General features: G+C 36.5%; 1 protein-coding gene across 8 annotated transcripts in view; it reads left to right on the forward strand.

Annotated features, from left to right (window-relative positions):
- Positions 1–9,019: 9,019 nt before the first annotated feature.
- The window catches only part of kmt2c (lysine methyltransferase 2C), a 75,590-nt gene continuing 60,840 nt past the window's right edge, over positions 9,020–23,769 (forward strand). For all 8 annotated transcript variants that reach the window (XM_023335885.1, XM_023335886.1, XM_023335888.1 and 5 more), the window contains exons 1-2: positions 9,020–9,762; positions 20,790–20,984. In XM_023335885.1, the coding sequence (XP_023191653.1) occupies positions 20,791–20,984 (194 nt within the window). In that variant the 5' untranslated portion in view covers positions 9,020–9,762; position 20,790. The remainder of the gene's footprint in view (positions 9,763–20,789; positions 20,985–23,769) is intronic.

Raw genomic sequence — 23,769 nt, forward strand, 5'->3', positions numbered from 1 at the left:
GGGAGATTCGAATAGTTTTCAATTTAGTTCTGCTTGTTTGGGAAGCACCAGTTTATGACAAATTTATTCCAAAGACACTTTTACTAGATAAAAAGGTCCAATTTATATCCAGTTATTCAGAAAAATATAATAAAACCTGTCCAGTTCATACGAGTACAATACATCAGAATGCAGTTTAACCCTCCTGTTATGTTCCGAGACAAATTGACCCGTTTTAAAGTTTAAATTTTTTATTAAATAGTTGGAAGTTTTTTTTCTTTTGCATGAAGCTTTTTATATTTGTCTTAATAGGTGCACATATAAATTGAAAATGTATTCACTTTACACATTTGCACCACCCCCTGCGTCTACTTTTTACATAGATACTGTTCGGGTCAATTTGACCCGGCAGTCAAGTTAAAGTGCAAAAAAAGATTAAAAAATGTCCAATTCTATATGTTTCCTTGTAGCTATGAACCATATTTCACCACACACACACAAACATAACACACCACACACATACATGCACACCCCGACACACACAAGCCCACTTTCTCACTACTCTCTTTACTTCACTAGGAAACGGCGAGAAAGAAGGCGTTCATATGACTTTTGAAGGGAATCTTTTCTGTTCCTGTAGACAAACTCCACCCACACTGAGTGACACTCAGCAGAAGTGGAGGGAAACATAAATACTCTCTGCATGACTCATTTATCTTGATTTTAATCAGCGGGTCCATTTGACCCTGAACAGTATTTGTGTCTCAAGTTCAAATATAAAGATAACCCATTGAAAAAAAAAAAGTGTAATATAAAAAAATTACCATAGATCAATTTCAAGGAAATTATTGTTTTTTTGTGTCTAGGTTTTTATCAGTGGACATAAAAAAAAATGCAAATTCCATTTTTTATGTAAAAATGAGTAAAGGAGTAGGTTGTCATCACTGACCCTTAATTTCTGAGAAATAAAAAAACATCATTGCACAAATAATGATTGGAATGGTTAGTATTGTAGTTAATTACAGATACAAAAATGTTTTGGTGGAATATTTTGGTTTCTGAAACTATTGCATGATTAAACACTCGCCGGGTCAAATTGACCCACGAACATTATTGCTGTACCTCAGAAACGAACATAATAGGAGGGTTAAATTAAATGCAGTACAGTTCAAATTATGTGATAAATACATAGACCTGGCAGTGTTTGTGACCTTGTTGTCTATACGGTGCCTTGCAAGTATCGACATCTCAAAATGACTACAATCACATAAAATCTGAATATAATAATTTGGAATTTGTGATTGTAAGATCTTATAAAAAGTTTGGAAATCCTTGTTGCAAGGCACATTACCAAACCATTTGGTGTTTGCTTGTGATTCCAACACTTTTAATGCCTACAAGCAGATGATGGGTGATCCACAGTGAACTTTGTCTCTGTTCTTAACTGCATCACCGCATAAACAATAAGCTGCAGCCAGCAGAGAGCCAGCAGTCCTAAAGAAGAGCCAATTCTTCATAGGAATCTTTGATGATGAAAGTGTTGAGGGAAAATTAAGCCAGAGAGACTCAGAGAAAAAGGGAAATTAGTCTTTCTCGCCTCTCTAGTTTAATATGTTCTGCATTTTATTGCAAAATGTTGGTACTAAAGTATGAAGCAAAAAATAGTTTTCTTTGCTTCCTCGCTTTTGTTTTTAAACTTTTTTTCTCCTATGATTTGCTTTTTCTTTGTGTGTTGTCCCATGAGATTATTGCATAACACCCAGCCTCAGATGTCATGAAACGTTTCAGAAAAGTATATCTTTAAAATCAGCTAAACTGCCTTCTTGACAATCCACACCCTGAGTGTAGTAAACAGCAGTTTTATTCCTCCAGGAGGAAAGTCTTGACTAAAACCTGGTCATCCTGTGCTGAACCTTTCACTGTTCCACCATTTGCACAAACTTTCTTAGAGCAACCCCCATTACTACACCCCCTTTTCGTTCTCTGTCCCCTATTTTCTTCTAACTCTTTGGATATGTTCCCCTATGATTATAAATAGATTCTAATTAGCTCTTCCAGCCATGGGCAATAGAATTGTTCATCACTGCACTCAGAAGACTTCTTACTTTAAAGCTTGTGTAAAAGCCAAAAGAGTATCAAACCCCCTCAGCTTCAATTTCTTTCTTTTTTTTTCGTAGAGCAGTGATTAATTTTCATCAGTACAGAAAACAATATCTTCCTTGTATTTTGAGAGTAGTCTTAGGTCAACCAGACCAAGTGAGGAATAGTCACACAAACTCAGAAGTTGACATTTAAACCACTTTTTAGTTTAGTCGGTGTCTGATGATCACTTACCTGGTAAATTTAGCTTTTTTTTTCATTTCCTCTCTATGCTTTAATAATTTTAAGTCCAAATTCAGCACTTGCTTATACAAAAAAAAAAAAAATCTATAACCTGATTCACAAAATTTCACATTTTTGATGATGTTCCCAAAATAAACCCCTAGAGATAAGAAGCCTATTAGGCTTAACCATTTTTCCAGGAATATTGTAATATGATCACGCCCACATCTCCACATTACACCAGAGGACAGTCGCCTGTGACGTCTTCTTAATGCTATACTGAGATCTGGTAGGTTTTTTTTTGTTTGGGAGTAATTCAGCTGTAAATACTTGAAAGAAGGAGCAATTCTCAAGATGAGGAAGAGCGTAACAGTAGGCTAAGGCTTCATCTCTGAAGCCCTACTCCTTTCCTCATCTTGTCAGTGCTGACTTCTGTGAGCAGTTTGCACCAGTATCTCATTTTCTCAGTTCATTACACATCAAAATTAGCCTCAAAGTCTCAGTCAGGATTGGGTCCTTCAGCCTCCTACGTAAATAACACAGGCAGTCAGACTAAATGTGCTGCTCTGCAAATTCAAACCAAAAATGCTCTGCTATCTAGCTAATGACTCATCTTCCTGATAATATGCCTTTTTATAATTGCAAAACATCTCGTGTCCCTTGAAATTCTTTGCTTTTTTACATTTCAGCTTTAAATTTTAATGTGTTTCTGTGGGGTTTGTGAGACAGTGTAGCTCATAACAGTGACATCAAAGGAAAATGATACACTTTTCCACATTTCAGGAAAAAAACGGTCTGAAAGGTGAGATATGTTTTCAGTATTGTTTAATGTGACACCGCAAAATACAATCAGGTACAACCATTTGTGTTTATACACATGCCAAGCCTTGCACATGTCACAGAGAACTGTCTGATCCATAATCCAAAACAAGAAAGAGAATCACGCCCAGGTGGGAAAATCTGTTGACAGAAGCATCGTCCCTGCTCTCTACAAGTCTGGCATTCATGAAGAATACCCATAAGCAAGTTTAGATTAAGGTTTAAAAATAAGTCATGTAGTCAGGACAACAACCTGTGGAAGAATGAGTTGTAGCAAAAAGACAACACCGTGGCCCATATACCAGCACTTCACATTACACACACAGTTTCAAATTTGAAACATGGTGGTGATGACAATTTATGTCTCTGGAAAATTCCCCAAAAGGAATTTCAAGTGTAATGTCTGCAAAAGGTGGTTCTCAAGGACACCTCATAAAAAATTTTGATTTTATTTTTGGAAGATTTTCGAAAATTACGTGTTATCAGCAGACTACATGTTCTGCTTTTTGCTGCTCTATATTTTTAAATCCAAATTATATGCATGAAAACTTGCGATTGTAATGTGGAATTCACTGAAAACAATTTTAAGGGGTGCAAAACCTTCTAAATGGAGGGTTTTCACCACATGCTGCTGAAAAGTAGTAATTCAGCTGTTGGCTAGAACTTTGACTGAGAATAGGTAACATTATTCAAATAATTGAGTTAATAAGCAATTGGGACTACTCAAGTATAAACCCTTTTAAGTCTTTATGAGGAGACATTTTCTTCTACCAATGGTCACACCAATAAAAAATACATTTGGGATACAGAAAAATGCGGGCTTAATTGAAAGCATGTTTAACACCAGCTTAAAGGTGTTAAATATGAGACTGGCACCAAGCCTCATAAGTACATATATTTACAGATTTATTAAATATGACCATAAAGATGGAATTGAACAATACATGTTCCTCTACTCACAAAGAGCTTAACCAGCATCTGGTTTCATATTTCTTGACTCCTTTATTATATTATCATCTGTTTAGCAGGCAGCTGGCCTTTTATTCTGCAACTGCCTTTTACCCTACCTTGAGTACCATTAGTATTACATCTCTAAAACACACCCATTATAGAGAAACGTGAACATGGAAAACAATCTGTGGTTTATGAATCTAACATTAACAGAATTTTCTTTCTTGTTTAAGAGCAGATACTCTTTCAAGATGCTACTCTTTCTGTTTGTTACATTTTTGTGCAGTCCACTTAGAGACTTTCATTCTCTCATCCTGTATGTAATGCTGTATTAATAATGTGCTTTTACTGATGCCTTTAAACCATCCTTTCTTATAGAGTGGAATTATGATAGCTTTATTTTGGATTGTCTCTAGTCAAACTAATGCATGCAGTCAAAATACATTTTCATGGGGGCACAGAACAAAAAAAAGGAAAAGACTAAAACACGACAATATCTCTTCCTTTAATATATTAAGTGAGCCAGTTCTGCAGGTTTCAGATCTAAAAGTGTTTTTTTTTTATCCTTGTTAAGATACAACTGTGAAGGTACAAAATGAAATTGGTCCAATTAGTTATGATTTCTGTGTCACCACATATCATCATAAGAAATTGATTTGCCATAATCTCTTCAGCACATATTACAGTAGAGGCCAGGACCAACGCTACAGGGGCTTAGGCCTCTGCTGGCCCTTATCTAGAACTGTCCATGAACACCCGCCAATGAATGAATCAGTGCATTTTAAAACTTTACACCCACATGGTGACTTGCAAGGCCACAAAAATGTGGGCCACTATCCTCACAAAGTATTTCTTTTAATCTCTCAGTCACTGTATTCTTTTAAAAATGTCCTTACTGCTGATGGCCAAAGGGCATCAATTAGTCTCAACAGCTTGAAAAGAGCTGCTTGAGTGTCTACCTATGGTACCTGGGTGTAATGATTGTGATTGTGCTTTAGCATACTGAACTGAAGGGACTTGTTTTTGAAAGCAAAATGTGCTTGCCTGTTATATTTCAAACATGAACAATTGCTTAAATTGACTAAAAGAGTACAAACTCTTTTGGGCACCTGAATTTCAACGAGCAATTGAAATTATTGAAGTACAGCTCAGTAAAAGCAAATTAACTTTAACATCACTGGTCTTTACTAGCTTCTAATTAAGACTGCACAATTTAAGTCTTTAAAATGTCACAAATATTCGCACACATGCCTCTCAAATACGAAAAATATTTCTCTTTTAGACCAGGATCTTAGACCTGGACAGGAAACTGCCTGGCTTAATTTTTCGTATTACATAGCAAAGAGTAATGTGATATAGCTTCTGTTTCAACAGTGGTACAAAGTAGAGTCATACTGCCCTCTGTCTGCTGTGAACCCAAACTGCACTCTAAATATATACAAAAAAAAGTGTTCAGTGTGTTGGTTTAGAAATTAGAACATATTTGAAGCTATATTTATATACAATCACATTTGATATTTTACGTCATATATCCCATTTGGATTTATAGGAGAATTTCACTGCTTTTATTAGTCTATCCTCCTTCAAACTTTGATTCAGAATTGCAGTTTCCTAATCTTCCTTTTTAGTATTTAAACAAGCTCAGTATTAAACTTTGCCATTTTGTGCATTTTTAATGACCCCACTCAGTTGCACATTCCTTTAGAACAGAGTTTACTATTTTTAATAACTGCACATAATTTTATGGTGCAATTTTCCACATACGGCTACTCTTTATCTTGCTTTTATATATCTTATATTATTATCTTCGTGTGAATCTGTATGCTTTGAGTGCCCGTCAGATTTGCTGTTATTGCACCAGACATAATCCCTATTGTACAATAAAAGACATTTCTGTTTTTATTCTTATTTGGACAACTTTGTTTTCTTAATAAATACAATTATTGTAAAAATGCATTTTGTAGTTACTCAAGCTATCTTTGTGTTATATTCAAATTTGTTTGTTTATTTGACACATAAAAGTGTGACTTACTTATACATAAGTAGCAGAGCTTTAATTCTCAGCTTTTACGTCATACACATTGTGTGAAAATGTATACTTCCTTTGGCTTGTGACTTTGCTGCTGACTTTCCCCATTGAGGGCCAACAAAGACTATTTCTATTTTATTCAGTGCAGACTGAATAATTAACTCAGTGGTTGTTAGTGGTGTAAACACACACTACCACACATATCATAACTCAGAAAGTGAGACCAGTATGTCTAGAGTCAAGAAACACTGGTGACCAGCAACTTGCGGATGTGACTAATAGAGTCTGATACACACACCCACACACACACACACCCACACACACAAACACTATTTTGTTATAGGTATGCTCAAAATGAGGGATTGCTGCAAAGTCAATGGCCCAACAAGTAATTTTCCTCTGACTGTGGAGTGCCATGAAACTTTTTTTTTATATATATAAATCGACATTAAATAGTTCACTGAACTGAAATCTTAGTCTTATTAGAAGAATTTATAGCAAGCGCATATTATTACTTTATAGCAAATGAGGCTTGCTTCTTTCTCTAAAAATTATAACATTCATCCATCTTCTTACACCTTTGTCCCTAGTGGGGTAAGGAGATGTGCTGGTGCCTATTTCCAGCAAGACATTTCGGGCAAGAGGCGGGTTACACCCTGGACAGGTCGTCGGTCCATCGCAGGGCAACACAGAGACAGACAGGACAAACAACCATGCATGCACACCAATTAGAAACCAATGAGAAACCAATTAACCTTACAGTCATGTTTTTGGACCGTAGGAGGAAGCTGGAGAAAACCCACGTATTCACAGGGAGAACATGCAAACTTCATGCAGAAAGACCCCAGGCTGGGAATCGAATCCAGGACCTGCTTGCTGCGAGGCAACAGTATTACCAACTGTTCTTGCTAATTGTATTTAATCTATGGTTGAAGAAGCTAGTGAAATAATGTTATTTATTTATTTACTTGCATTTATTTTAAAGGTTATAAAGGTGTACATGTCTACATGAACTTTTTCATATTTTGAAAATATGATAAATTTGCCCCAAGCTCCAATATATTTGAGTATTTTCATAATGTGACTGTAGTGGAAAATCTTAAGACTACTACATGATTATGAGTAAAACAATGCATAACAGTATAATGATATTTGTGTAATGCAGGTGCTCATGAAGCTACTTCTCGGGCCTTGCTATTTCAATAAAGTTATTAAATTGTTTCTTCTATGCACCCTCATGCTGTGCTTGACTCCCCTAGTGAAAGAAGATACGTGTGTTTGCTATCTGTTCTGTAACCAAGTAGATTATCAAACTATGTGAATGGAATGAAACTCTCCCTATAAAACTGTAAGCTGTGTTCTGCTCGAGGCTCTTTCTCCTAACTGCGATCAGTGAGCAGAGACTTCGAACGCTGCAAAGCCTTCGAATAAATACTGATTAAGAATATATTTTTTCTTTGGTTCTTTGGGTTTTGAAACAGTATTTCCTCACTCTTTGTTAAAGAAAAAATTCCACAACATGACCAATGCAAAGTAGTGTACAATTTTGAAGAAAAAAGCTGTTTCTTTTTTTTTTTTACTGAAAAATTTGTCGTGCATTGTAAAATGTAAGTCTGAACTTTGACTTGGTCATTGTAACACAGAAGTATGCTTTGATCAACTACACGATTGTAGCTTTGGCTATGCGTTTAAGGTTCTGGTCCTATTAAAAGGTGAACCTCAAACACAGCCTCAAGTATTTCACTGCCTGCAAAATTCTGCAAATGTTTTTCTTTCGGGATTACCTTGTGCTGTCTCCATACATCCTCTCTAACTCTGACCACCTTCCTTGTCCATTCTGAAAAAAAAATCTGTCTCCACAGCATGATGTTCAGGGACATGTATGGTGGTAATTTTCTGCCACTCATATCGTGAGTGTACTTGTAACGCATCAGTTTGCACTTTTCTTTTTGCCAAGGTAAAATTTTTGAAAAGTTGAGTGGAATGATTTTATGAAGCACTGCGCCTGAAGATGTTATTCAACTACCTTGTATTACCCAGTAGGGGGAGCTCTTAGTTTGGCCTAAAGATACCTAAGCTCAACGCTAAAACAAATTATGTATGTTTGTATTTATAATATTCTTTTCTTCTGGCGTGACTCAAAAAAGAGGTATGTGAGGTTGCGAGGAGCCCATAAAAAGAGTAAAATGAACGTAAATAAACAACACCCTCCGCTCTAGCTCATATTATGTGCAGCTGAAAGCCAACCCCTGGGGACTTTTACGAAAGTTAACCCCTGCATGTACAGAGTATACAGCCTATATATGTCTGCCTGGTTGCAAGCTACCTTTACTTGCAATGCAATGCCTGCTGTGTATGTGCGTGTATGTGTAAGTGTAAGTGTGTGAATGGGGGTTGGGTGTGTAGAGGGGACAGAGAGGAAGAAAAGGCACAAGGGAGCAAGCTGAACCCCAATTTGTTCGTGATTTAAACGTCCATGTTTGTCGCGAAAAAAATAACCCCTTCGTGTTTTATTGTAATCACCAATGCCGACAGTTGGATTCACTTCTGGCAGCTGCTGCTGGAATATTTTTGCATGAGCTGGAGCGTTAACTATTCGCAGTCCAGTTCCGACAAGGGTGAAATCCACAATCCGTCTTTTCATGTTTTCCCATGCCATTATTTTATTTACTAAATGCCCATATCACTCCGCAGGGTCAGAGAGTATTTTGAAGAAATTGTGAAACGGTCTGCTTCCTATTATTTGTTGTCTCGTCTTATCGACAGATGAATACATTTGCTAAATATTTTAAACGCGTATTTTTTGACCATTTAAATCGACCTAAAAATAATCGTCCGGTGTAGTTCTGCTTGGACGAGGTGGGTCTATTTTGTTGGGAGCCTAGGGAGGCTGTGCTTCGGTGCCACTTATCATTAGATATGGCCACCGTTATAGAGTACACCGAAGCGTCATCTTCAACTTGGTTTTGTCATGTTTATTGCTGATATTTCTACTCGGTCCGTGGGGCAGACTGAGTGTCATTTTTAGGGAAGCCAATGTTTGCTTTTGCACATTTTTGGAGCCGGTTGTTACTGCGTGGCAGGCTGGTTACGAGAGTCTTCTAACTGGCCGCTTGGTCCCGCAGCTTGTCGCAGCTGAAGAAAATAGAACCAGTTGCCAAGCCAGCGGTCCGTACCCAACATTTGCTTCAGCCGCAGCCATACTTTCCCCGAGGATTCGCATTTGAAGTTTACGGGAAGCTGGCTCATAGGGCAGCCTGAATTTCGGATTTGAGGGCGTTTTGTATGTTGGTGGAGGAATTGCTGCTGGCCGTAGACTTGGGTGGCTAACAGCAACTAGCTGTATTATAACCCGAACTCGACAGCTGTCATTGGAGAAAGGAAAGTGATCCCCCGCAAATGAGCGAGCCAGCGAAGTGCTTTTCCTTTGGATTTACATCAGCTGATTTTCCATCAAATGGGCAAAGTTGGGAATACCATTGCAACGCTGGGATATAATGATATGTGCTGTGCATTTTTGAGAACTGCAGTGTTGTTTCATTGGAGAGAGGCTAGCTAGCTCCATTAGCTCGCTAGCTTGCTGGCAAATAAAAGTACGACGTTTCATCCCCCCAGTATTTTGGGACATGAAGAGGATAATTCTCTGTCCATAGGACTGGAAGGTAAGATGTAATCTGAACTTTCTTTCCTATCGCTGTTGGCTTGATTTCTGTAATGAATTTTACCTTTTTGAAGTGAGTCTGAGCCAACATCATCATCCTCCAGTCTGATGGAAGGGAGGAGGGGGGATTTGTCGCCGCCTCGGCTTTTCATGACTCAGACTATTGAACGGAACGTTAAATGGAAAGGTTCATTGGTGCTATATAAACCGAAAATGGGGGTTTATTCCGTTTCACACAGTGTAATACATGAACAACCACACACAACAATCCCAAGTTGTCCAAGAGAAGTAGAAATCAGATTTAGCGTCGTTGTGTAATGTAGCATTTTCACTTTTAGAGGGGCATTGTAGTTCTTTGGAACAGTTCCGTTCCATTGAATAGACCGAGCCTTTGTGTGCTGGGCACAATTCCGGATCATTGCCTTCTTTTCGATTGGTCGTTGATTATATGGAAAAAAAAGTTACACGTTATGCTTCCCGTCCTATTCAGAGATGAAGAAAAACGCGTTGGTGTGAAATGTTTTGTTGTGGGTTGTAGTTCGGATGAGTTGGTGAACTATCTTCATCCACTGGTAACCTGTTTGCTCCTTTAGCCTCTTTTCAGAGTTGTCTTCCTGAAGCTAAATCCAATCAGCTGTGTATGGGCGGCTAAGACATGGTGGATCGGTTTATACTTTTGCAATTTTAGTTACATTTGGTCGATGTCAGTGTCTGTTTAGTCTGTATGACCGAGGAAAGGCGACAGAGTTCCTACACAACAGGCTAGCTCTAGCTGTAGTTAGCTCCTGTGCAGCTGCTTTGTGCCCAAGATGTGGGTTAACAAAAGCTAACGTTAGCATGTTTTAATTTGCACCCCTGCTGCCCATAACCGCTCAAAAAAAAGAAAAAATCTATGCATTGCATGTCCCACCACTGCATGTCGGAATGTTCACATCTAGTGTTGTTTTTTGTCTTGACTTCTACTCGAAAATATCTGTAATGCTACCATTTTTGAGAACTGTCTCCATACAGTGCCTCGCCGGGTAGTAACCACCTGTTTCTTAAAACATGTCCATATCAATAATTTTGTAATATGTATATTATACCATAGCAAATCTCAGGTAAAAATATTTCGTAGAGTTTGGCTACTGGTCTAGGCGAGTAGTAGAGGCAAATCCAGCTGTGAAAGATGCTTTGGCTGTGTAATAATTGCTCTTTCAACACTTCTCATTATTATGACTTAATGTCAATAAAATTTTGTTTTCTCTAATGTTTAGTTCTGCGTGATTTTGTCCCATTCATCCGTTTATAATCTAATTTCATATCCACATATTGTCATTTCATCAATTTTCTACATTGTCTTAATTATTGAATCCCTATAAGTGCATATCAGCAAATAAGAATATACTTGAAAAGTTAATTTGTTTTAGTAATTCTATTAAAAAAGAAACAGACTATTTTAACCATTTATTTATATTAGGTTTGATTGTAAAGGCTTAAAGCTAATTAAACCTCGAAATTATAGCTACTCAGAATGCTGGAATATTAAAATCAATTTAAAGAAATGTCTTTAATACAAAAATGTTATGTCATAGCCTACGTAATCATGCAGAAGACTGCTGACCCAACAGTTGTCCAGCTCACTTTCACTGACACCATGTCTATAGATGGTAAGCCACAAAAGATAATTGCCAAAGAAGTTGGCTGTTCAGAGTGCTGTATTTTATATTTTATTGTATACTAGCTTATTGGAAAGTTAAATTGAAGAGAAAAATTTTGGTAGAAAATATTGCACAACCTTGAGACAGAAGTTTTGGAGAGGTTCAGCCAGCACACGCCAGCATTTTCAGGACGTATCCTACATTCCAATCAAGAAATTGTTGCATTCAGCTTCAGAAAGAGTCTTATCTGAACGAAGGAGAAAAAGACCTGAGTTGTTGCAAAGTGGCCCGAAGTCATTCTTTTCAGATTAAAATAAAGAGCAATTTTTTATTATAATTTCAGTTGAAATTTGTGATCCCAGAATCTGAAGGAAGGGAGGCTCAGAATCCATTTTGTCTGAGGTCCAGTGGATAGTTTTTAACTCTGTGATGATTTGGTGATCTGACTGGTGTTGCAGAAGTGCTAGCTGACATTAAAGGAAGCTTGGCTTCCTTAAAACTTCAGCAGAGCTGTAGATTGAAGTTTCCAGAGAAATTAAATTTTTGTTAGCTGTAAAACACAATGAAAAATATCTGAAACGTATTCATTTTAGTTGTCATAAAATTATTCAAATCCCATGTATAATGTAACTTGCCTATATTCAGTACTTTTCCTGAGCACCTTTTATGATATGCAATTTCCATTTATTTTGGTTCTGATTTCTGTTGGGCTAGTCGACACTTATGAAATATGACAGATTATAATCCCATATCTAACCAAAATAGCTCCAAGTGGCCTCAAGCTACTAGAGAATATTTATTGCTGTCAGATAATTACTTTTCCATTATGTAGATTGTAGAAAATCGCTTGAAATCCTTAGTTGTCAAAGTGGGTACACAAAGGACCCCTGTGTTGTACAAACTGGTGTACAGGTGGTATCGAGCATCCCGTTTTAGACTGCTACATTTAATACCCCCACAAAAAGTTGGGTATAAAACAATCAAAATGCATTTGTATGAAATAGCTAAAGGGCAAATGACGTGTACCCTGAAATATTTTTGCCATTGATGTAGAAATGAAACTGTAATTAAATGACTGCTTTTGGTAAAAGTACCAGTTTTATAATAATACGTTATTTAAACAGAAATCTATAACATCAAATGAGTTTTCAAGTGCTTATTGTGCTGCATAGTAGTAGAGTTGCAGAGCTATAAATGGTTGGGTTATTAATGTGGCTAGCTCTTCCGGTAGCCAGCAAACCAACCATCTTGTATGAAAATGGCATTCCATTAAGGAAGGTGATGGATGTCCCTCTATTTGTTTCCACAACTTCACTGTTTCTTTCATAGCTCTGCAGCAACAGGTGGGGCAAGGGTAGCACTGTTATTCCATTCTCCACATAGTGAAAACTACAATCACCCCTATACTTTGTTAAAAAAAAGACTAAACCATTGGAACAATATCTTCAAAATACTTAAGGCATTTAAATCGTACCTCTTTTAAAACCTTTGTGTACTTTTGTAATTGTAATGCATCAATTTACAACACTTTTTGCCACAGCACCTTCAGATGTCTTAAAGTAAAAAAGAAGGGAGTCTTGTCAGAATAAAGTTTAGTGATGAAACAGTGATGAAACTTGAGCTTTAAGTTTTCTTTCAAAATAGTATAAAATCTTGGTTCAGCTAGCAAAGATTGAATTTGTTGTAGTTTCACCATTATGAGAAAAATATTTTTTGCGACAGTAGCCCTTTATTGTTCGCGTTTTGAAAACAGACCCCATTTTTCACAAAATGATTTGGTGGACAGTAACAGTCAAATTTGTACACGTTTCTCCTGTCTGACTTGTGTGTATTGGTTGCTTATTCTTTATATTTATATATTTACAATGCACGAATACTTTAATCTGGAGATATTACATTTTCATAGTTCATGTAGCAATTTTCTTCTGTGTACTTTCTGTCTCCACCAGTGACATCAGAGAATGCATCACAGCTGATGTGTTTAAATAGTGAAACATTTAAATAAAATATTGCTTTATGACTCAACCTAAAACTTTGGTCTTTTTTATATGTAATTGCTCTTTACTAAAAACAATCTTGTTTGGTATGTGCTAGTTATTGGATCAACTTTCGTAAAAAGAATAAAATCTTTTGAGAAAATGTGGTTTGGCAGAAGTTTGAAGCACATTGTTGTATTAAAAGGATGTTAATATGCAAAGACCAGTTTTTTTTTTTAAATTTGTTCTTTTTGTTATTTTTTTGGTTAACCCTGGAAATGGTTCCAAGTACTTTGATTAAACCATGTTCACAGTAAACAAAAAAGTCAAAATATTCAGTCAGCTCTGTCCTTGGGCATTTAACAGCTAATAAAGCATTTTTGTAACTAGTTGCACTATGTCCTTTGGTGATCTGAAAAATGATTAAATGGTTTCAAAAAAGATATTTGAGAAAATTTACAATACTGTGCTGTGCAATAAAGAACATGTTACTCTGTAGTGATTCTGTTTGCACCCAGAAGGTCGGTCTTGTAATCAGGTTTTTTTGAAACCACCTTCATTTCAGTGCAGGCAACTTTGTTTTTTTTTTCCCCCATTTTATTGCACTGACTGTATCTTTGGCAACATATTGAATCGGGCCTCAGATCGTTTTTAGCAAACTAGTAGGGAAGCTGTACTTCAACAAAATTACATCATCTGCTGCAACTCAGCCCCTCACCTGCATCTCACATCCCTTCAAAGTTTGACAAGCTGACGTTTTCATTGTTTGTTTTTTTTTGAGTTAGCATTCTTACTCTACACTCTGTCACAGTACGACAGTGTACAAATTAGTTGCATTTAAAACATTTCAGATAAATCTTTATTTGTATTAAGTAATTCAATTCTGTAAGTAAAATGTATGTATTTACTAAAACACAGTGATATGATAGTCCTATAAAGAGATACTGCCTCAAAACAGTATCTCTATTTTCACATGCCGTCCTCACCTTGAGGTGCCATCATTATTTTGTGGACCAGTCTCTCCTGTAGCAGACTTACCCTTACCTTTCCCCACCCAACATTATGCTACTTATGAAAAATAAATAATGCTAAATAAATAGCACTTTTACTTTAACTCGTCAGTTTCTGTGGCAAAATAAGAAATGTCCGGTGTGGACATGAGACTCCACCAGGCCTACTACATGACAAAGTAAACATGAATTCCAGTCGATTCCATTTTAGAGTCGTTTCTGTATATCTTATTACATTTAGGACATAAAGTAACACTGCCTTAGCAACAGTGTTACGTTTATAATGTTAATGGTTTAGAAAATTTTATTTTAGGCCAAGTTTGGCTTTATTAATGTCAAAAGTAATATTAGTTTGGACTACAGCACAGATTGACAAGATTACATTGTCTGTTTTGTAAAATGAGTTGAATGTACCGTATTCAAAACCTAAATGTGTAGTTTAATTCCATGAATCTATAGCACCAAATTCTATCTTGCAGTACTTTTACTGTAAGTACTGTAAGATAGCAGTACTTATGAGCAGTACATATGATCAGAGTATGATCCTGATCATATTCAGTTATGGAATTAGTTTTACTTTAAATTTAATGTTAAGTAATCTAATTCTAACACGGTCCATATAGTTGCATTGTGATCCAGTTATCTACAGTGCAAATTTTTTTAACGTTTTTTTTTTTTTTTGGCTCAGCCGGCCTTTATTTGAGAGTGGTTAGACAGGAAAGGCTAATGGTAATGAGAGAGGGGGAAGACATGTGGCAAAGGTCATCAGGCCGAGACTCAAATCTTTGTCGTCTGTGTCGAGGACTAAGGCCTCCATATTTGGGTTGTACTTTACTCCTGTGCCTCCACAGCACCCCGATAGTGCAATTTGATCCTAATTATGTAATGGTAAAATTTAAAGTCAACTGATCATAAAGTGCCAATTTTGACTTTGGCAAAAGTCAAAATTAAAGTAAAAAATAAAGTGGCAAAGTTGCCTTTGGTCAGTATGTCCTTTAGCTGCCTGAACTTTCTTTTATATACTTCTGCTCTGGCTACTTTTGTTGACCTCTCTAAGACAAGAGGTCAACCAACATAATTTTGCCTCTTAAGCGTTTCACACATGATGCCAGGATGCGTCATACACTTGGCCTAATTTGAAAGGTGATTTCTGAAAATTGATATTCCTCAAAGTGTAATGTCCTTTTTTAAGAAAGCCATTGTGTGCATCACTGTAAACTTACAATTTAGATTATAGTAACAAACAAATGCAAACATAAGGTTAAAATATATGGGAGAATAATAGTGTATTAAAAAAACCCAACTTCATCGGAAAACTCAGAATTCTGACTTTAATCTCAGAAATCTGACTTTCTGACTTTAATCTCAGAATTCTGACTTTAAAGTCAGAATTCTTTTTTTTTTCGGTGGCCCTAATCCTCTTCCGTACATATGGGACTTTATAGCAAACTGGCTGAACAACTGGGCTCCAAACTTATCAACAGTCTCTTGTGAAACACAGGTTAATGTCGACTAATGTAACATTGCATACTCCTGAAATGCACATTTTCATTTTAAATGTTCTTTAAATAGCTAAAATAAGTATTAAACATTCGAAGCTGGCCATTTTTTTTTCATGCTGAACAAAACTTTGTTGCATTACCAACCTTCAAGACATTAGCCTCATTCATATTTCAGAATAATAAAAAAAAGTCAGCTGAAGACTGCATGCAGATGAACATACACTTATTATTTAAGCATGATTAAAATTAAGTAGGTTTAAGACATTTCTTCTGTTTGGTTGGTTGGTTTTTAAAGGTCATACAGGCCTGGGCAACATTGCTGCCTATGGGATGTTTAAAGACCTAGGACAAATTTGCTACAGGATAACTAATTGCATATCATGGACCTATATCTGAATGTCACTATATGAACAGCTCTGGTAATCATCACAAAAATCAAGTGAATTATTTTGAATAGTACATATTTCTGTAATACAGTATACATTTACTCAAAGTGTTTGAAATGCCAGTTTTTTAAACCCTACATGTTCTATAAATCATTTGAAAACTCACTATCTATGACATAAAGTACATTTCAAGGGAAAAGACAAAAATAAAAAGAACAACATGGGTAATGAAATATTTGTTGAACTGTTAAGTCCCAGACTTTCACTCTTCGAGTCTTGAGCTGTAAGTACCGTAGTAGTAAAATGTTTTTAGCCTAATCAAAAAAAACAAAAAAATCATCTCCTAGTATGGTTTTAGCTCGTATGCATTCTTTATTTAAAGGTTGCAAAGCATCAAAAATAATTGTATTGTACAGTAAAAGTTAGTAAAAATGTATACTGCATTACGTAAATATTATGGCATTGTGAAAGCAGCCATCAAGAATTTAAAAAGTAGAGAAAATAATAGTGACATAAAGAGACATTCTAAAAACTCAAATGTGTCCTGCAGAAAAGCTATTTTTCTAGATTGGGAATTTTAGAGAAATTAAAAAGAAAGCACTAAAGGATTAGCAAGAACTTCTGACTATGTGGTTGATTGTGGTTGACAGCGCTTAGATCCGCCTCCTGGCTCTGATTGGTTGATTCCAGTTAGCACTGGGAGAAAGCAGAGAAGCTAGATTTTTCACAGATTTTCTATCTCATACCATACTACCACAAGGTCACATGGTGACGGTTTCCAAAATATGTAAAAGTTACATACTCCATCTTTAAGAGCATAAAGTTGATCCATTTCCCAAAAGGCTGTTTCTACTGCGCACATTGTCAGTTGAAGCACCAGAAACCTCTAACAAAACATTAATAACAAGCAGAAGGCCTGAGTATTAACCATCATGTGCAGTCTGCTGCCTCCTTCTCTACCACCTGCTATATGTGACATTTGTAATTAACAACTGGAATGTAAGTTTAAGCAAGTACTGTTTTATTAACATTACGTGATTGCAAATATGGTGAAATAAACAGTAATTGCATATGTCAAAGTACATGCTGAAGTACAGCAGCAGTTTTTTTTCTGTTCAAACGCTGGTGTTAAACAAGAAGAAATGTATATTTGCACATTTAGATTTTTTTTTTTACCCCTCCAGGGGGTCTTTTGTGGGCTCTAGTGTCCCTTATATGACAGTAGGCTGACAGGAAACGGGGAAGGAGAGGGGGGAAGACATGCGGCAAATGTCGTCGGGTTCGGGAGTCGAACCCGTGACGGCCGCGTCGAGGACTCAAGGCCTCCAAATATGGGTCGCGCTAACCCCTACGCCACCATGGCACGCCCCCACATTTAGATTTTATAACTTTGTTTCTACTTTGTGCAAATGGATCTGTCTTACACTTCTGCAGGTTTGCCTCCAAAATAAATTTTTACAGAAATTTGTTCAGTACACTGACTGTATTAGATGGCTGTTGTTCCCTCAGTATATTACCCAGCCACACTAGTCGACACTCGATGCTTAGTAACAGAGAATTTGCTCGTCTTCCTGGGATGTAATTAAAACTTCTCTATACTGTTTTATCACACTTGTTTTTACGCCCTTGAATCCAACAATCTCCAACCATTGCGGTCCTCTTATGTGCCATCAATGAGGTGGAGAGCTTCTTCCGTACTATCAAGATGGCAACAGAGCACCCGGGTGTAGGAGTGACGTATTGCGGGAACTGTCTATTCCAAATGGTGTGGCACAAAAACACTGAACATCACTGGAAGTGCACCAAACCCACAGTAAAATATTGTGGTAGCATGTCATCTTTTAGGATCACCTTTGTTTAGGTAGATCTTGATTATTTATATAAAGCAGAAGTTGAACATTGATTTTATTTTGCATCATCTTGCGGGCCAAACATGAACCAAATTCAACAGCGAAATTGCTTCATGAGAGGACATTTGAAGGTTTTAATTGCCTCGTTAAAATTCAGAAGTAAATCTGACCGGAGATCTGTGAGGTCACCTAAAGAGCTGTAGGCAAGAAATGTAAATAACTGTATAGATCAGAGAAACTAATTGCTTCAAGGGTCACCATAAATGTTCAAAATGTTGTCTAATCTGCATATGGATGTTTAAATTAGTGTAATTTTGTCTGCCTTTGGGAAGGGGTACTCCACATATACACTTTAATCTTAAAATTCAAGTATGTACACTCATTCACTTGATACATTTTACTATAAAAAGAAAAAAAAAGATGCACATCCTATGATTTAGCAGCTTATGGAATCAACTTTATGATCTTCACTTTCACATTCCTGTTGAAGTTTCTATTGTCAAGCCCATTTGTCTTGACAGTGTTGCCTCAGTTCATTGAGTTTGTTTATTCATAGCCTCCTGGACATCCAGTCACAGCATTCCTGTCTGGTTTAGTCCTGGACTTTGACTGGACCACTGCAACACCTTGGTTATTTTCTTTTTTCACTCCTATTGTTGTAGATTTGACGCTATTTTTAGAGTCAGAATCTTGTTGCGTGACCCTTTTTAGGCAAGGTTATGTTGTTGAACAGATAATTGTCACTGAGGTGTAGAATACATGCAGGAACTGGTTCACCGTTCTTTGGTTTTAGGGATAAATGCATTTCCACCAACTGGGAAAAGTCCCTTCATGTTCTGATGTTCTTAAAACTACTACCTTTTAATTAATAAACCCGCAGAATGTTTTTTTGTTTGTGTGTTTTATAGCCAATGTTTGTTACATTTCATAGTTGAATTAAAACAAAGTTTGCATGCATTAGTTTTAATATGTTATAGCTCTTGGATATTAAACCAGAAATGGCTAGACCAGATTCCTCAGAAAACAATAAATTGTTATACAGCAAACTAGGAGGTATAATTAATTTATCCAAGTAAAAAAAAAATCTGAGATTAAAATCTATTAAATATATTAGCAAGACCTTGTATATTGAGGAATCAACGCTGAAACTTAAACAATATACTAAAAGTCTAATTGTTGCAGCTTGTTCTCTGTGGTGAAGCTTTTATATTTTGGTTTTTTTACTACTGCTGTCTAGCTTTATGTTTATAGGTTTTCAGATGTTTTAATCTAGATAAATATTTATTAAGTCAAAAAGCGCGACATACTGAAAGCGAAGAGTGGTTTTGGACAACAGAGAAGGTCATTGGGACTCCACTCCCTGCCATCCAGAACATTGCACACAGACGCTGTTTAGCCAGAGCTCACCAGATCCTCTCCGATTCCACCCACCCTCTCCTTGGTTTGTTCATCTAGTTGGCATCTGGCAGGAGTTTCCGCAGCATCCGCTGTAGAACAGCCAGACTCAGAAATGGGTACCTCCCATTGGCCATCATATTGCTCAACACCAATAATTCCCCTGACTAAGACGGTCTGACAAAGCTACGTTATACATATTTAGCAATGCATTGTTTGTATGTATTTATAGGCACACCTGTGATTTTTCTGGGGGGTTTTTCTCAAGGGTCACCATAAATGACCCTTGAGACCCATTTCGTTGCCTATTTCTCTATTGTCTTTCTGCAACAGCAATAAAATAAGTCTGTCTCTGACATCTGTTTAAAAATAATTTTATCTATATTTTTTTAAAGAATCAAAAAGGTAAAACAGAACTGCTTTTAGGTTTGACATTCACCCTTCTTGTTATCTACCTTTAGTTTTACACTCACTCACAGCCTGAAGGAACCACAAACATGTCTCAACATGCATCATGCTGTTTTTTCTAAAATCCTTCATACACCTGTGCTTACTGTGACTTTTATTTTCACAAGAATTGAAAAAAGTTTGGTTCCTCCAACTGTAAGAACATCCACCCCAAATATTGTTGTTACTGTGAGCCTGAATTACTTCTGTAATTTTCACTTGTCAGGCCAGGGATCTGTTGGAGCTGATGAAGCCTAAAATTGTCAGATTTTAGTTGCCAGCTGGTGCATCTCTAGTAAAATTATGTTGCAGTGGTGATGAAAACTGCCTAATTATGTTGACTTTTACACAATGTCTTTTAATGCCAATCATTTACACTCTACCATTATGCTTAAGTGCATCTACTTTAAGGCCTTAATTGCATGTTTGAGATTAGTGTAAAAGCATGAACCAAATCTAATGTTTTACGACAGTCATTAAAAAATATTCACAGTTTTTTGCATCCTCAAAGTAACATTAAAATTTGTGGTGGTGAAAAATTATACAGAGGTAATGCTTCCTGGTTCGTTGGCTTTTGGGGTATTGTGTGGTATGTATTTTCCACACAGTGGCAAAAACATTGCTTTGCTTTAGTATATTGAGGCTTGTATCTGTGTGAATAGATTTATTTTATCTTGTCTTGCTATTTTCTTACATACTATTTGAAATTCCAGTGATTTTCAAGTAGTATATTTAGACCTACGTAGAATTAGGTCTAATTATATGGTATGTTAGCTTCCACTTTCCAATTTTTAAAACCAACTTTACTTCTTATTGTTTCAGAATGTCATCAGAGGATAAAACTGTGGAGACCTCTGACCAGGGACCCTCGCCGTCGTCCAGCAGCGTAGGGACCACGTCCACAGGAAGTCCTGCCAATGCAGACAAGCGACCACGTGGCAGGCCGCGCAAGGATGCTGCTGCGGCCGCCGTCCTACCACAACTACCACCCCTATCAACTGCTAAAAGCAAGAAAAAGTAGGTGTCTATTGTACTACCAGTGTTCAAAGAAGTAACTTTACGTTTAGATCCTCTTAAGAAATGGCTTTCTCATCAAAATGATGGAGCCGCTGTGTCAAATGGAAAAGGAGTTTAGCAGTAGTGTCAATATTTTGTTCAATTGGTGGTTAATTTTGGTTGCATGCCTGGAAGTCTCCCAATTAGTGTGGATAAAGTATTGTTGGAATAGATTCTAGTTCAGATTGACCTATGTTTTATCTATATGTAATTACTCTCATTTTTTCCCTTTCCTATTTCCTATTGGGAATAATAATAGAGGAAATTTTCTTCTGGACAATGTTTTCCATTAAGTCTTGGTTAACCTTTTTTGACAGATATGCAGCACTTCAAATTTCAGGCTTGATCTGACAATAAAGATAGATCGTATTGCACTTATGGGTTGCATAAGTTTGTAATGGGATAAAATAGGTAGCTTTGGAAGAAGCTTTCAAAAATTCATACCGATCTTTGGCAGGTCAACACATTTTGACACACTCTGGATATGCTTGTGATATGAATTTTGAAAGCAAATATACTTTACTGCAGAAAATGTGAAGCTTTTTCTGTGATTTGATGATTTGCATGGCATCAAGAATGTGTAAATATGAGTTCATAAAACTTCATGTGAAAAGTTGTAGCTTCTTTATTTCCAGTAATTCCAGTTTAAATGATTTTCATGGGGTACTGGTAGAGTGTTATGTCTCAGTCTGACTATCATAGCGCACACTATGGACTAGGACTGCTCTGTAAAATGATGCCGTCTAGCTTCTTAACTCCTAAGTCTGTCCTCTCAATCAATCTTAATACCCTGTTCCCAATGGATTGCTTAACCTGTAAGCATGCAGATGATGTGTCAATGGCCCAGTGGAAAGACAACTTTAAACAGAGTTAAGTTGCTTGATCTTGATCATCTGAAAATAAATTGTCATTCAGCAAATATGTACTTGCTTCAGTTCCATTTGTAATGATCACTGTTGCTGTCTTAGTTGGAGACACATTCAGCTCAATGTTCACGTCTGTCCAACCTTCCATTGTCTAAACCTTGTGGTCATGTGGAGCATTAGATTTTGATCTTATCTCAAAGCCATTTTATCTGCAGTTAGGAAACTCACGTCACATTTTAAAATATACAATATGTAACAAGGAGGATGTTGGATATTGTTCTCATAAACCTGGTTGTTGGAAATTACTCGATTTGCCCACGCTTCATCTGCTGACCGGTCCATTTCAGAGCAGCATGATCCTGGTCTGGTTTTCCAGGCAGCACTGTGCTTGCTGGGACTACTTACCACAGCATTATTTTCACCTTTTTTTTTCTCTCCCTGTGGTGGGACTGTGGGGAGGGTGGGGGGGATTTGTGCACGATATAGGATTGAGCCCTAGTCCTGAGTGTTTTTCAGTGAAATAACTGGCAGTCTGAACACTGAAATCTGATGCTTCCAGTGTAGTTACATATAATTACAGCTGAATGTTGTGTGGGAGACTATGTAAAAATATAAAAATATAACCACAGTTTACTACGTTATGGCATACTGTACTGTTTTTTTTTCTTTTATGTGGCAAAATTTGTATTGAGTTAATTTGCAATTAAAATCCATACAGATTACATCCGATAAAAACTAAGGAGGATTTGTGAGCGGTGTGCAAAATGGAAAAACACAGAGGCTATATTAAAACGATGGCAATTGAATCCATAAATATTTGGACATATGTACACAATTATAGCATCAAATGTTAAGATCTAGAAGATCATGATTTTTCACTTTTCTTTTATGAACCTCTGACAAGTTGTTACTACAGCAGGGTCTAGTCATTGTTTGTTTTTACCATGACTATATTGTGATTTTGAGTTCATTTATTTATTTATTTTAATACTCCTTTATTGCGCAAAGCCAATAGTGGTGTTATTTCTTGTTATGAAGCTAGATGTTTTTTTTATTTGGGGGTGAGGGGGCGATTGTCTTTTAAGGCCTGCTTACAATGGTGCACTGGTGGAGGGATTCAACATGGGGCTTATAACAGAATGACATTCCTTATAGAGTCGTAATAGTTGCACTTAAAAAAAAAATTCATGAAGGAAAATTTATCTAGTTTTCTTTGAAGATGGACCTAAAATAATTATTTTTAAGAGCTAATGTGGCATCCTCAGTTTGTGAAATACAAAGCTATATAGACTTGTTCTCAGAAATTACAACTGGAATCTAAATGTTTCTACTCAACAGCCAGTAAAATATGAAACAAGTTTTATAAAAGGTTCTGAGGCTTCTTGCTTTACATTTTGTTTTTGCCACCTTAGAAACATAAAGTCACAGTTATCAATAAGGTGGATATTTTTGTATATGGTCGGCAGAAGACAATAAAACAAATGTACACATATTTTCTCATTTGTAGCCTGTATAACTTACGTCATTTTAGCCTGCAATATTTCACTATCACAAAGGTTGACTCTGAGCACTCTTTAAATTACGCATGCCCTGATGTGCAAATTAAGTCTGATATTGATACCCAATATTAATACTGCTGGTGTGCTGATAACCAGTATTTATATTTGTTGTAATATTAACACTGGCATACAGTGGTGTGAAAAAGTATTTGCCCCCTTCTTGAATTTCTAAATTTATGCATGTCTGTCACATGCAGTACTTTGGATGAAATTGCCATGTATATTCTGACAAAAATTTGATTAACTTTTTAAAGGGGCAGTATTATATAAAATTGACCTTTTTGAGCTTTACATCATGTTATAATGTTATTCCCTCATCAG

The sequence above is a fragment of the Xiphophorus maculatus genome, chromosome 6 (genome assembly GCF_002775205.1).
Source record: "Xiphophorus maculatus strain JP 163 A chromosome 6, X_maculatus-5.0-male, whole genome shotgun sequence".
In the NCBI taxonomy this organism is placed as follows: domain Eukaryota; kingdom Metazoa; phylum Chordata; class Actinopteri; order Cyprinodontiformes; family Poeciliidae; genus Xiphophorus; species Xiphophorus maculatus.